Source organism: Entelurus aequoreus, linkage group LG15, assembly GCF_033978785.1.
Source record: "Entelurus aequoreus isolate RoL-2023_Sb linkage group LG15, RoL_Eaeq_v1.1, whole genome shotgun sequence".
Lineage (NCBI taxonomy): Eukaryota > Metazoa > Chordata > Actinopteri > Syngnathiformes > Syngnathidae > Entelurus > Entelurus aequoreus.
Genome location: NC_084745.1, coordinates 12,498,063 through 12,510,568, shown reverse-complemented (window position 1 = coordinate 12,510,568; position 12,506 = coordinate 12,498,063). Strand labels below are relative to the sequence as shown.

At 35.7% G+C, this 12,506-nt stretch overlaps 1 protein-coding gene across 1 annotated transcript; it reads right to left on the bottom strand.

The window, feature by feature from the left end:
* Nucleotides 1-1,636: 1,636 nt before the first annotated feature.
* Nucleotides 1,637-9,975, bottom strand: c1qtnf9 (C1q and TNF related 9). Its single transcript, XM_062021965.1, has 4 exons — nucleotides 9,522-9,975; nucleotides 9,390-9,452; nucleotides 6,716-7,485; nucleotides 1,637-1,942 (listed from the first exon to the last, which is right to left on the bottom strand). Exons 1-3 carry the CDS (start codon nucleotides 9,700-9,702, stop codon nucleotides 6,716-6,718), a joined length of 1,014 nt encoding a protein of 337 aa, XP_061877949.1. The 5' UTR covers nucleotides 9,703-9,975; the 3' UTR covers nucleotides 1,637-1,942.
* Nucleotides 9,976-12,506: the final 2,531 nt, after the last annotated feature.

The following is a 12,506-nucleotide window of genomic DNA, read 5'->3' as shown; positions in this document are numbered from 1 at the left end:
ATCACAATAATGTTATAATTTATTTACCTATTTAAAGCTCCAATTATTGCACATCAAATATTCCAGTTTGAATTATTTTTGGGGGAACATATTGCAGATTTTGAGTGTTATAAGTAATTTTTTTATCACGTTGAGTTGATTTTTGTGGGAATTTTTTTAAAACTGTCATTGCTTGAAAAATAATGAATCAAAATAATGTAATAAATGATTGACCTATTTAAGGCTCCAACTACTGCACATCAAATATAGTTTCAATTATTTTGGGGGGAAATATTGCATATTTTGAGTGTTTGCCATATAAAAAACAATGTTTCCTTTGACAAAAAAGTAATAAAACATGAACAAATATTAAAAACGTATAATCGACGGATAGATCTAACGTTGATCTAGAGATTTAAGTGTTAAATGTGAAAAATGAAAAAAAAGTATGAGTTATTTTTTATTACATTTAGTTGATTTTAGAGGGAATTTTCTTTAAACTGTCATTGCTTGAAAAATAATTTTAAAAAAATGTAATAAATGATTGACCTATTTAAGGCTCCAATTACTAGATATCATAGTTTCAATTATTTTGAGTGTTTGCCATATAAAAAACAATGTTTCTTTTGACAAAAAAGTAATAAAACATGAACAAATTATAAAAACTTATAATCGACAGATACATCTAACGTTGATCTAGAGATTTAAGTGTTAAATGTAAAAAATAAAAATAAAAGTATGAGTGTATTTTGTAGTGTCCCGGAAGAGTTAGTGCTGCAAAGGGTTCTGGGTATTTGTTCTGTTGTGTTTATGTTGTGTTACGGTGCGGATGTTCTCCCGAAATGTGTTTGTCATTCTTGTTTGGTGTGGATTCACAGTGTGGCGTATATTTCTAACAGTGTTAAAGTTGTTTATTCGGCCACCCTTAGTGTATCCTGTATCGCTGTTGATCAAGTACGCGTTGCATTCACGTGTGTGTGCGTACAGAAGCCACACATATCTTGTGACTGGGCCGGCATGTCGTTCGATAATGAAGGTTGCCTCAGCTCAAAGCCTGAGCCCCGACATGAATGAACTAGCATCCAAGAAAAGATGGCAGGTATCTGGTTTGGCCACATCAGATTAGATCAGTGTGTTGCAAACTGAGCAGTTTAAAGTCCTGAATGGTTGGTTTATCCATTGTTATTTTATTTTCAAACTTATTAGCCTGTGGAAAAAGTTAATGTTTATATTTACATCAGAAGGCTGCAAATAGAAAAGAGGCATTACATTTTTATTTAAATTGTATTTGATATGCCATTGATATTTTTTAATTAATATTATTATTATTTGAAACTCAATTTTGCATGACACTATAAAGTTATATAAGCCTTGCTTGTTCAATATTCAATGCAAAACTTGTTTGGGTCCCTATTAAAAGGTTAATTTGTTCAACCTTGGCCCGCGGCTTTGTTCAGTTTTAAATTTTGGCCCACTCTGTATTTGAGTTTGACACCCCTGATCTAGAGATTTAAGCGTTGAAAGTACAAAAAAAATAAAAATTGTACGACTTATTTTTAACACTTTTATGAATTTATTTCAGTGGGACCTTTTTATTAAAAGCTGCCATTGCTCAAAAAGTAATAATGAATTAAATGTTATAAATTATTGACCTGTTCAAGATTCCAATTACTGCACATTAAATATTCCACTTTGAAATGGTTAAAGATAAAAAGCTGTGATGATAACCACAGAAGTGAAAGTAGAAGACATTTCTGTTTGAAGTGTGCAAACAAAGGTGACTTACATCCCAACAGTGTCCACTTCCTGTCGTTTACCTTCATTTATTGTTGTTCAATCTTTAAAGAACAAAACAAAAAGGGCTAAAATAAAAGTAGTGGTTCACATGTCTGCCAGTCCAGGGTGTGCTTGAACGCCTCTCGCCCCCAAGTCAGCTGGGATAGACTCCGGCTCACCTGTGACTCTGATGAGGACAAACGGTAAACAAAATTAATGGATGAAATTAGCAAGTAAGAGCAAATAAAACGAGAAAAGTCTCGCCTGAAATTTTCATGGGCTTGACGCTAAAAGCTAGCATAAAATGTTTGCATGTTTACGTTAACTTGTTATAATAGGAACAGTTAACATACTTGCAAGATGTAAACATGTCTCAAAATCCATGAATTTCACGTTTAAATGCTCCAAATTAACACAAATTTTAGCATGTTAACGAAACATGCTAACATAGGAAAAGTTGGCGTACTTCTAAGATAGCGGCAAGTATCAAAAGCCATGATTTTTAGGTTTAAATTAATCAAATTAGCAAAAACAGTTAGCATATTATTGTTAGCATGTTGTAATGGGAACAGTTAAGATACTTGCAAGATAGAAACATGTCTGAAAACCATGAATTTTAGGTTTAAATGATCAAAATTAACTATAATGTTACCATGCTAACATTAGCATGCTGACATTGGAAAAGTTAGCGTACTTCTAAGAGAGCACCAAGTATCAAAAGCCATGATTTTTAGGTTTAAATGAATACATTTAGCAAAATAGCAAATCATTTTAGCAAATTTCAGGCAAAACTGGACAATCATGCATTACATACTATACATTACCTTTTGCACTATATCAATTTATATTATTATGTGTTGTCAACGTTGTACTTTTTTATGTCATTGCCTGAAATAAAAAAATTAAAAAAAATAAATAAATAAAAATAATGTTTAACATGTTATAATGGGAACAGTGAACATACTTGCAAGATGGAAACATGTCTGAAAATCCATGAATTTTGAGTTTGAATTATCAAAGTTAACTAAAATGTTAGCATGCTAACTTTAGCATGCTGACATAGGAAAAGTTAGCATACTTCTAAGATAGCGCCAAGTATTAAAAGCCCTGATTTTTATGTTTGAATAAATAAATTAGCAAAAAATGTTAGTGAACTAATGTTAGCATGTTATCATGGGAACAGTTAAAATACTTGCAAGATGGAAACATGTCTCAAAATCCATGAATTTTGTGTTTAAAATCAGAATTTATGTTAGCATGCTAACATTAGCATTCTGACATAGGAAAAGTTAGCGTACTTCTAAGATGGCGGCACAAATCAAAAGCCATTAATTTTTAGGTTGAAACGAATCAAATTTGAAAAAATGTTAGCATGTTGTAATGGGAACAGTCAACATACTTGCAAGATGGAAACATGTCTCAAAATCCATGAATTTTAAGTTTAAAATGAAAATTAATGTTAGCATGCTAACATTACCATTCTGACACAGGAAAAGATAGCGTACTTCTAAGATGGCGGCACAAAACAAAAGCCGTGATTTTTAGGTTCAAACGAAAACATTTGAAAAACTGTTAACATATTATTGTTAGCATGTTGTAATGGGAACAGTCAACATACTTACAAGATGGAAACATGTCTCAAAATCCATGAATTTTGGGTTTAAAATCAAAATTTATGTTAGCACGCTAACATTAGCATTCTGACATGGGAAAAGTTAGCGTACTTCTAAGATGGCGGCAAGTATCAAAAGCCGTGATTTTTAGGTTTAAACGAATACAATTTGAAAAACTGTTAGCAAATTATTGTTAGCATGTTGTAATGGGAACAGTTAACATACTTGCAAGATGGAAACATGTCTCAAAATCCATGAATTTTAAGCTTAAAATCAACATTTAAGTTAGCGTGCTAACATTAGCATTCTGACATGGGAAAAGTTAGCGTACTTCTAAGATGGCGGCAAGTATCAAAAGCCGCGATTTTTAGGTTCAAACGAATACAATTTGAAAAACTGTTAGCATGTTATTGTTAGCATGTTGTAATGGGAACAGTAAACATACTTGCAAGATGGAAACATGTCTCAAAATCCATGAATTTTGGGTTTAAAATCAAAATTTATGTTAGCATGCTAACATTAGCATTCTGACACAGGAAAAGTTAGCGTACTTCTAAGATGGCGGCACAAAACAAAAGCCGTGATTTTTAGGTTCAAACGAAAACATTTGAAAAACTGTTAACATATTGTTAGCATGTTGTAATGGGAACAGTCAACATACTTGCAAGATGGAAACGTGTCTCAAAATCCATGAATTTTGGGTTTAAAATCAAAATTTATGTTAGCATGCTAACATTAGCATTCTGACATGGGAAAAGTTAGCGTACTTCTAAGATGGCGGCAAGTATCAAAAGCCGTGATTTTTAGGTTTAAACGAATACAATTTGAAAAACTGTTAGCAAATTATTGTTAGCATGTTGTAATGGGAACAGTTAACATACTTGCAGGATGGAAACATGTCTCAAAATCCATGAATTTTAAGCTTAAAATCAACGTTTAAGTTAGCATGCTAACATTAGCATTCTGACATGGGAAAAGTTAGCGTACTTCTAAGATGGCGGCAAGTATCAAAAGCCGTGATTTTTAGGTTCAAACGAATACAATTTGAAAAACTGTTAGCATGTTATTAGCATGTTGTAATGGGAACAGTCAACATACTTGCAAGATGGAAACATGTCTCAAAATCCATGAATTTTGGGTTTAAAATCAAAATGTATGTTAGCATGCTAACATTAGCATTCTGACATGGGAAAAGTTAGCGTACTTCTAAGATGGCGGCACAAAACAAAAGCCGTGATTTTTAGGTTCAAACGAAAACATTTGAAAAACTGTTAACATATTGTTAGCATGTTGTAATGGGAACAGTCAACATACTTGCAAGATGGAAACATGTCTCAAAATCCATGAATTTTGGGTTTAAAATCAAAATTTATGTTAGCATGCTAACATTACCATTCTGACACAGGAAAAGATAGCGTACTTCTAAGATGGCGGCACAAAACAAAAGCCGTGATTTTTAGGTTCAAACGAAAACATTTGAAAAACTGTTAACATATTGTTAGCATGTTGTAATGGGAACAGTCAACATACTTGCAAGATGGAAACATGTCTCAAAATCCATGAATTTTAAGCTTAAAATCAACGTTTAAGTTAGCATGCTAACATTAGCATTCTGACATGGGAAAAGTTAGCGTACTTCTAAGATGGCGGCAAGTATCAAAAGCCGTGATTTTTAGGTTTAAACGAATACAATTTGAAAAACTGTTAGCAAATTATTGTTAGCATGTTGTAATGGGAACAGTTAACATACTTGCAGGATGGAAACATGTCTCAAAATCCATGAATTTTAAGCTTAAAATCAACGTTTAAGTTAGCATGCTAACATTAGCATTCTGACATGGGAAAAGTTAGCGTACTTCTAAGATGGCGGCAAGTATCAAAAGCCGTGATTTTTAGGTTCAAACGAATACAATTTGAAAAACTGTTAGCATGTTATTAGCATGTTGTAATGGGAACAGTCAACATACTTGCAAGATGGAAACATGTCTCAAAATCCATGAATTTTGGGTTTAAAATCAAAATTTATGTTAGCATGCTAACATTAGCATTCTGACACAGGAAAAGTTAGCGTACTTCTAAGATGGCGGCACAAAACAAAAGCCGTGATTTTTAGGTTCAAACGAAAACATTTGAAAAACTGTTAACATATTGTTAGCATGTTGTAATGGGAACAGTCAACATACTTGCAAGATGGAAACGTGTCTCAAAATCCATGAATTTTGGGTTTAAAATCAAAATTTATGTTAGCATGCTAACATTAGCATTCTGACATGGGAAAAGTTAGCGTACTTCTAAGATGGCGGCAAGTATCAAAAGCCGTGATTTTTAGGTTTAAACGAAAACAATTTGAAAAACTGTTAGCAAATTATTGTTAGCATGTTGTAATGGGAACAGTTAACATACTTGCAAGATGGAAACATGTCTCAAAATCCATGAATTTTAAGCTTAAAATCAACGTTTAAGTTAGCATGCTAACATTAGCATTCTGACATGGGAAAAGTTAGCGTACTTCTAAGATGGCGGCAAGTATCAAAAGCCGTGATTTTTAGGTTCAAACAAATACAATTTGAAAAACTGTTAGCATGTTATTAGCATGTTGTAATGGGAACAGTCAACATACTTGCAAGATGGAAACATGTCTCAAAATCCATGAATTTTGGGTTTAAAATCAAAATTTATGTTAGCATGCTAACATTAGCATTCTGACATGGGAAAAGTTAGCGTACTTCTAAGATGGCGGCACAAAACAAACGCCGTGATTTTTAGGTTCAAACGAATACAATTTGAAAAACTGTTAGCATGTTATTGTTAGCATGTTGTAATGGGAACAGTCAACATACTTGCAAGATGGAAACATGTCTCAAAATCCATGAATTTTGGGTTTAAAATCAAAATTTATGTTAGCATGCTAACATTAGCATTCTGACATGGGAAAAGTTAGCGTACTTCTAAGATGGCGGCACAAAACAAAAGCCGTGATTTTTAGGTTCAAACGAAAACATTTGAAAAACTGTTAACATATTGTTAGCATGTTGTAATGGGAACAGTCAACATACTTGCAAGATGGAAACATGTCTCAAAATCCATGAATTTTAAGCTTAAAATCAACGTTTAAGTTAGCATGCTAACATTAGCATTCTGACATGGGAAAAGTTAGCGTACTTCTAAGATGGCGGCAAGTATCAAAAGCCGTGATTTTTAGGTTCAAACGAATACAATTTGAAAAACTGTTAGCATGTTATAATGGGAACAGTTAACATACTTGCAAGATCAAAATCCACACATTTTAGCTTTAAAAAGATTGAAATGAGTTGAAATGCTAGTAAAATAAGTTAGCATGGACTTACTTAGGGGCCAAACAGGATGAAGCCAGAGAAGGTGGTGTCGTCGTCTTCGTCCGCAAAGAGCCCGTTAAAGAGCTCCCCCCCGACCACCTGCAGCCACACCTTGTCGCCAGCCTCCAGGTGCAGCACGGCGCCCCCTGCAGCCTGGTCCTCGCTGCTCTGGTAGTGGTCGCTGGTGTGGACCACCTTGGCGCCGTTCTTCACCAGAGCCACCTTGGCGTTCCTGGAGAAGACGGTGATGTGGTAGGTGAAGAAGTAGGCGCCGGGCACCGAGCAGGTGAACCTTCCGGTTTGGGGATCGTAATGATTTTGCCGGTTGTAGATAATCTTGTCGAAGCGGACGGGCGTGTGAGCCGGCGGGAGCTTGCTCTGCGCCGTCAGTCCCACGGAGAAAGCACTTTTGGAGAGAACACAAGCGTCTCCTTTCTCGCCCTTGTCACCCAGGTCTCCCGGGGACCCCGTCTCCCCCCGATGGCCCAGGGCACCTTTGTGGCCTGGAACGCCCATGTCCCCTTGAGGACCTTGCCTGCCAGGGGGACCCACGGGTCCCTGAATGCCTCTGTCCCCGCGGAGGCCGGTTTCCCCCTTTGCACCCTGTGGTCCAGACCCCCCCACGCCACCTTCGGGGCCCTGGGGTCCAGGTAACCCAAGCTCGCCTTTACTTCCTTTCAAACCCACAGGCCCTTGGGCTCCTTGGGGCCCCATTTTCCCAAGTGGGCCCTGCTCTCCATTGTCCCCCTTTTTCCCCTTGAGCCCCGCTGGACCAGGTGCACCTAGGAAGACAAGGAACAGTTCTAGTTCCTTAGATTTAATTTTTCAAAGTTTAAAAAAAAGTTATTAATACAACTTCAATTAAAAAGTTAAAGTTAAAGTGCCAATGATTGTCGCTAGGGATGTCCGATAATGGCTTTTTTGCCGATATCCAATATTACGATATTGTCCAACTCTTAATTACCGATACCGATATCAACCGATGCCGATATATACAGTCGTGGAATTAACACATTATTATGCCTAATTTGGACAACCATTTATGGTGAAGATAAGGTCCTTTTTTAAAATAATAATAAAATAAAATACATTTTAAAAAAATTATTTGAATAAAAAAGAAAGTAAAACAATATAAAAACAGTTACATAGAAACTAGTAATTAATGAAAATGAGTAAAATTAACTGTTAAAGATTAGTACTATTAGTGGACCAGCAGCACGCACAATCATGTGTGCTTACGGACTGTATCCCTTGCAGACTGTGTTGATATATATTGATATATAATGTAGGAACCAGAATATTAATAACAGAACTATTTGTAAGTGTATCTTGTGTTTTTTATGTTGATTTAATAAAAAATAAATAAAATAAAATTTTAAAAAACGATACCGATAATAAAAAAAACGATACCGATAATTTCCGATATTACATTTTATAAAGCATTTATTGCCAATATTATCGGACATCTCTAATAGCGACCAGCATTTTAAGCACATTTTTCAGGCACACACCTCAGAGCGATATATTTTGGTGCGTGACGCATGCTACAGTCAGCATTTTAGCATGCTAACATTATCGTGCTAGATGTTATAGCTAATTTAGCAAGTATACACCTCAATGTCATATATTTTGATTTCACTAATGCTAACTGTAAGAATTATATTGTTAGCGAGCTGTCTTTTAAGCTTCTTTTGCTTTTACTTAACACTATCTGGTAGGGCTGTGAATCTTTGGGTGTCCCATGATTCGATTCAATATCGATTCTTGGGGTCACGATTCAATTCAAAATCGATTTTTTTCGATTCAACGTGATTCTCGATTGAAAAACAATATTTTCCAGATTCAAAAGGATTCTCTATTCATTCAATACATAGGATTTCAGCAGGATCTACCCCAGTCTGCTGACATGCAAGCAGAGTAGTAGATTTTTGTAAAAAGCTTTCATAATTGTAAAGGACAATGTTTTATCAACTGATTGCAATAATGTAAATTTGTTTTAACTATTAAATGAACCAAAAATATGACTTATTTGATCTTTGTTAAAATATTGGACACAGTGTGTTGTCAAGCTTATGAGATGCGATGCAAGTGTAAGCCACTGTGACACTATTGTTCATTTTTTTTACAAATGTCTAATGATAATGTCAATGAGGGATTTTTAATCACTGCTATGTTGAAATTGTAACTAATATTAATACTGTTGTTGATAATATTCATTTTTGTTTCACTACTTTTGGTTTGTTCTGTGTCGTGTTTGTGTCTCCTCCCAATTGCTCTGTTTATTGCAGTGTTGCTGGGTCGGGTTTGGTTTTGGAATTGGATTGCATTGTTATGGTATTGCTGTGTATTGTTTTGTTGGATTAATTAATTTTAAAAAAAAAAAAAAAAATGGAAAAAAAAATAAATTAATAAATTAAAAAATCGATTTTCTAAAAAATGAGAATCGATTCTGAATCGCAAGACGTGAGAATCGCGATTCGAATTCGAATCGATTTTTTCCCACACCCCTACTATCTGGCCAGCGTGCTGACTGTTAGCATTTCAGTTCGGCTTTGGCTCTTCAACATTCACACGAAATTTCGACGGAAATTGCATTTTCTAGTTGTTAAAACAAAAATCTATATATTGTACTGGTTCTGAAGGTGAAAAGGACCATAAATCTGGATGAGAAGATTCCTTCACTTACCCGGGTCCCCTGCGTCGCCCTTTGGGCCGTCCTTTCCCGCCAACCCCGTCAGACCAATTCCACCTAATCAGAGAGGATACATTTTTTTATTATTAATTACAAAATGACCGCATAAACCGTGTCTTTATTTACCCGTGTCCCCCTTTTCGCCACGGAGTCCATCCCTGCCGTCTCTCCCGGGCGCCCCGTTATGACCCGGGTCCCCGGGGATTCCGGGGTATCCGCAGGCGCAGCCTTTGCTTTGTCCCGCCTCCTGTGCGACGCAGCGGACCCCCAGCAGGAGGAGCAAGAGAGCGAGGCTGAATCTCAGCATGGCTTTGGCGGGCGAGCAAACTGACAGCGGGCTGGGCCGGGATGGAGATGGAGCTCATGTGGTGGAGCGCCAGGAACTTTGGACCTCTCAAGTCCTCATTTCATTGGCTGGTGGAGGTTTTTGGGTTACTTATTGAGTGCTTGAGTTACACATCTTTGCCCCAGAAGCTAATAAGAAGCTCAAATAACTCAAACATCCACACGGCAGTACAGTATTTTTCAAACGAGGGCCGCATAAAAAATGTAATTTAAATCAAAGGTGTTTGAAAAAAATTAAAAAATACAATTGAAGGATGTTTTTACAGAGCCCCTATAGGGACATGGGGGAACATTTTTTTTTAATTATTTTATTTTATTTTATGTAGACATGTATCTCGTGCGCAAAAGAAACTTTCTCGTGTGTACGAGAAACTTTTTATAAAGTTATAAAAAAAAAATTAGAATTTTTTTTTTTTTTTAGACATGTATCGTGCGCACGAGAAACTTTCTCGTGCACATGAGATACATGTCTAAAAAATAAATAAATAAAAATTATATATACATGTATATTTATTTTTTTTAGACATGTATCTCGTGCACACGAGAAAGTTTCTCGTGCGCACGAGATACATGTCTAAAAAAATTAAAAATAATATTTATTTTTTATAACTTTATAAAAAGTTTCTCGTGCGCACGAGATAAATGTCTAAAAAAAAAAAAAAATTATAAATAAATAACATTCCCCCATGTCCCATTAGGGGCTCCGTATGTTTTGATAGATTTTGTACATTAAAGATACTAAAACCAATACAATATGGGTCAATCAATATATGCTAAACTATCTGACCCATAATTATATCATTAATTATGGGCCTGCTGCAATGCCAACCCCTCAGAGTCATAACTTGGTACGTGATACATGCTAACTGTTAGCATGCTAACATTTTTGGCCAATTTTAGGGCCAAACCCCTCAGGGTAGTATAACTTGGTACTTGATACAAGCTAACTGTTAGCATGCAAACTGGTTTTTTTTGTGTGCCAATTTTACAAACAAACACCTCAGAGTCATTAAATTTGGTACTTGATAGAAGCTTACTGTTAGCATGCTAACTTTTTTTTAGCTAATTTTACATGCGTACGCTACCTAGTCATATTACTTGGTACGTGATACATGCTACCATTTTTAGCCAATTCTACGGCCAAACTCCTCAGGGTGGTATAACTTGGTACTTGATACAAGCTAACTGTTAGCACGCAAACTTTTTTTTGGTGCTAATTTTACAACCAATCACCTCAGAGTCATTAAACTTGGTACTTGATAGAAGCTAACTGTTAGCATGATAACTTTTTTAGCTAATTTTATATGCGTATGTTACCTAGTCATATAACCTGGTACGTGATACATGCTAGCATTTTTTGCCAATTTTACGGCCAAACTCTTCAGGGTAGTATAACTTGGTACTTGATACAAGCTAACTGTTAGCATGCAAACTTTTTTTTGGTGCCAATTTTACAACCAAACACCTCAGAGTCATTAAACTTGGTACTTGATAGAAGCTAACTGTTAGCATGCTAGCTTTTTTAGCTAATTTCACATGCGTACGTTACCTAGTCATATGACTTGGTACTTGACGCATTCTGTTAGCATGCTAATGTCAGCATTTAAGTTCAGTTTGTGTATTTCAATGGCTTGCACATTTCAGGATTCACACGCAATTTCACCCAAAATTGGATATTCTACTTTTTTCTGTAATGTTCTCACCCGGATTGTTTTTAATTTGTCTTTAGAATGTGTCGTAAAAGCTTAACCTATTGTTATAACAATCTACAAGGTTAATATAGGTTGCTTCTCTTTCTTCCCCTCCATTTTTCTGCATTCTTTTGTATCTCTAGTTATCATTACGTATATGTATTGTTGCATTTGAACAACTGTATCGTTGATAATAGAGGTAAATTATTGGTACTGTTCATTATCAATAGCGCTATTTCTATTGGTATTTGTATTGCTCCATTTGTAGTGTAATAATGCTCATTGTCATTTTTGTATTATTATTTATTTCACTAACTGCTTCTTTGCTATCACTTTTACCATCATATTTGTACATATCGTATTTGCTGATATTGTTGTGTTTGCTGTTGTTGTTTTTGTCTCTCTGTCTAATCCACGTCTTGTCCCCACAATTTCCCCCTCTGTCTTCTTTTTTTTCCTCTTTCTATCCCTTCCTGCTCCGGCCCGGCTGCACCAAATGATAATATAAATACATTTAATAAAGTCAAATACAATCAAGGCAACAAGAGAAGTATCCTAGACTTCTCTTTTGTAAAATAAATCTGAACAGTCGATATGGGCATCTACATCAACTATATGATTTGCCTGAGAAGCTGGACAGGACAAAAAAATCAAAATAAATTAATTAATTAATAAAAATAATGTGTCGTGGGCCACAAACGGCCCCTGGGCTGCACTTTGGACAAATGCTGATATTACCATACAATGGATGTGAAATGCTAATTTAATGTTATTTACATGCTGGAGTCATCTGGAGCTGTGCAGCAGAGATAACGGCACACAACATGTAGCAAATGTTCCCCAAGCAAAAAGCTCAAATTGAATGAAGACTGTGTGTGCACACAAACTATCCACTGATGCACAGGAAACTGCTTGTAATGACTCGGCCGTCCTGCTAATCCTCTTTTTTTTTTGATATGAGATTGTGGTCAGTGACGAGAGGCAGGAGGGACGTGTGGGAGGAGCAGCAATGTACAAGCCAGATAAGACCATAACACGTACAAACACTCCTCATATACAGTACAGTAAACATCAT

What these genes read in the sequence shown, in the direction of transcription:
- c1qtnf9 (XM_062021965.1), bottom strand. Translation starts at nt 9,702, where the DNA reads ATGCTGAGATTCAGCCTCGCTCTCTTGCTCCTCCTGCTGGGGGTCCGC. An exon ending in TGGCGAAAAGGGGGACACGG is followed by an intron (nt 9,453 to 9,521) that starts GTAAATAAAGAC and finishes CTCTCTGATTAG; the next exon opens with GTGGAATTGGTCTGACGGGG. An exon ending in GGGCGACGCAGGGGACCCGG is followed by an intron (nt 7,486 to 9,389) that starts GTAAGTGAAGGA and finishes TTGTCTTCCTAG; the next exon opens with GTGCACCTGGTCCAGCGGGG.